The 1,792-nt window shown below is 48.9% G+C and overlaps 1 protein-coding gene across 1 annotated transcript; it reads right to left on the bottom strand.

The window, feature by feature from the left end:
• Positions 1–322: 322 nt before the first annotated feature.
• Positions 323–1,294, bottom strand: si:ch211-198c19.1 (uncharacterized protein LOC100151013 homolog). The gene is made up of 2 exons (XM_068570613.1): positions 1,141–1,294; positions 323–1,052 (listed from the first exon to the last, which is right to left on the bottom strand). The coding sequence occupies exon 2, from the start codon at positions 1,039–1,041 to the stop codon at positions 508–510; it is 534 nt and encodes a 177-aa protein (XP_068426714.1). The 5' UTR covers positions 1,042–1,052; positions 1,141–1,294; the 3' UTR covers positions 323–507.
• Positions 1,295–1,792: the final 498 nt, after the last annotated feature.

Here is a 1,792-nt window from a genome sequence, read left to right as displayed (position 1 = left end):
AAGTCATGATGTTTGTTTCCTGTGCTTCTCTCATTGACTTTATTAAAGCTGCATGTTGCCTTCTTGCTCTGTGATCGGTGCAGAGGACACACATCTGCTCCCTCCACCAGATTTGCCTCTTTCACTTCCTTTACTTTTCATTTGAAGATATTTGCTCTATCTCTGTCCTCGCCTCTGATTGGCCGGCTTGTCACATTGAGCTGCGTCTCCACAATGAGCAGCCTTTTGTGTCAAATGTTAAAGTACACAAAACACTAATGTGTCGGTTATTAAAGAGAGAAAACATTCTCAAGCAACACATTTGAACATTTATTTGGTTGATCATGGTATGATGTTTATTCTACATACAGTTTTATTTAATCTCAAGCCTTAAAATAAACTCAGCAAAGTAATCTGTCACTGTCTTCCCCCAATCTGAATACAAGGAAAAGCAGCAGCGAAATATATCAATGAAATATTATTTAAAACATGTTTGAAATGGATTAATTCAATCACACATAGTCTACATCAGAAGTACATCACATTTCTAGGTTCTGCTGCTGGCCGTCGAAGAGACTCAATAAGCTTGGACCCGATGATGTACGTCTCTCGTGGCCGATAATGTGCGGATGCGAAGATCTGCTCAATGTGTTTATTGTTCCTGTTGTATTTCACCAGGACTCTGTCCTTGTTGCTTTCCGGGTTGCTGCGGTTGTAGTACCTCCTGACTTTCCAGGGCAGATCACTGGCGTGGGCGGCGTTGAGGTTTCCGATGGTGTAGTACTTGAACTGCCTCGTGTCGTTGATGGCTGGCAGCAGAAGCCCTTGGTTCCTAAACAGGTGGAATCCATACTTCCCCTGCGTGGGATCGCACAGAGCCACCATGTTGTTGTCCACGCAGACCTGAACGTACCACGCCAGCAGGTTGCGGCCGTGGCGAGGCGGCGGGCGCCCGAAGCCGCTGTCCCACAGCTCCCGGTCCGAGTCCAGCTTCCTCAGAGAGGTGAGAGCGACCGACAGCAGCAGCGCTAACTGGAACAAGAGCTCTTTGCCGTGTGCCATGTCGAGGTTATCTATGAACAAAAAGTAATCACAACATCTTGATGAAAACACTCCGCCGTACACGGGGGCAACCGCTGCACGTGAAGGTTGTTCCCTCACCTCTCAGTTGGGCCGACAGGCAGCGGGTGTGTCTGCAGCTTCGGCTTCAGTCCGTCCGTTGTGCCGCGTGAACGCAGGAGCCGCCGTGGTCGACTTCTCTCTTTCTCGTCTCTGCAGGATGAAAGCAGCGTTCGGGTTATTTTGACCAGAGGTACTGCTGTTTCCGCTCTATATCTGTCTGGAAAGAGGAAGTGGTTGCTGTGTGCAGATGGGCTCTGCAGTTAAGTCTCCGTTTAAACAGAATGTGTGATGTTGATGGGAGGGATGGTGTCAAGTCTACAGACTTATACGCGGCATGTGTTCCACTGTGGCGTGTGTGCGTGCGTCGTGATGGAGGGGCAAGTGCATGTCAACTGTCAGGCTCTCAGGGCCTTGTGGTGGTGCGGTTTGTGGTCAGTTTTTACTTCTGCCGTCCCTCAAGATCTGCTGTAAAGTGATGTGCAGCACAACGGCTCTGCAAAGGCTGAGCAGCAGACTAAAAAACAGCGTGACAAGTTACAACTGCACGTTCCAGGAGCACCTCCGACATCAGGCTGGTGGTGTCCTCGCTTTTTAACCCCACCTTAAAGGGTCACGAGAGGCTTGCAGACTCGTCAACAATAACAACTTCCACATCTCCACAATGCCTCAGTGAAACATACACATTAATAAA

Source organism: Clinocottus analis, unplaced genomic scaffold (assembly GCF_023055335.1).
Source record: "Clinocottus analis isolate CAN_PGR_092001 unplaced genomic scaffold, fCliAna1.0.p SCAF_9, whole genome shotgun sequence".
NCBI classification, from domain to species: Eukaryota; Metazoa; Chordata; class Actinopteri; order Perciformes; family Cottidae; genus Clinocottus; species Clinocottus analis.
Note: the sequence above shows the minus strand (reverse complement) of the source record. Positions and strands in the feature narration are given on the sequence as shown.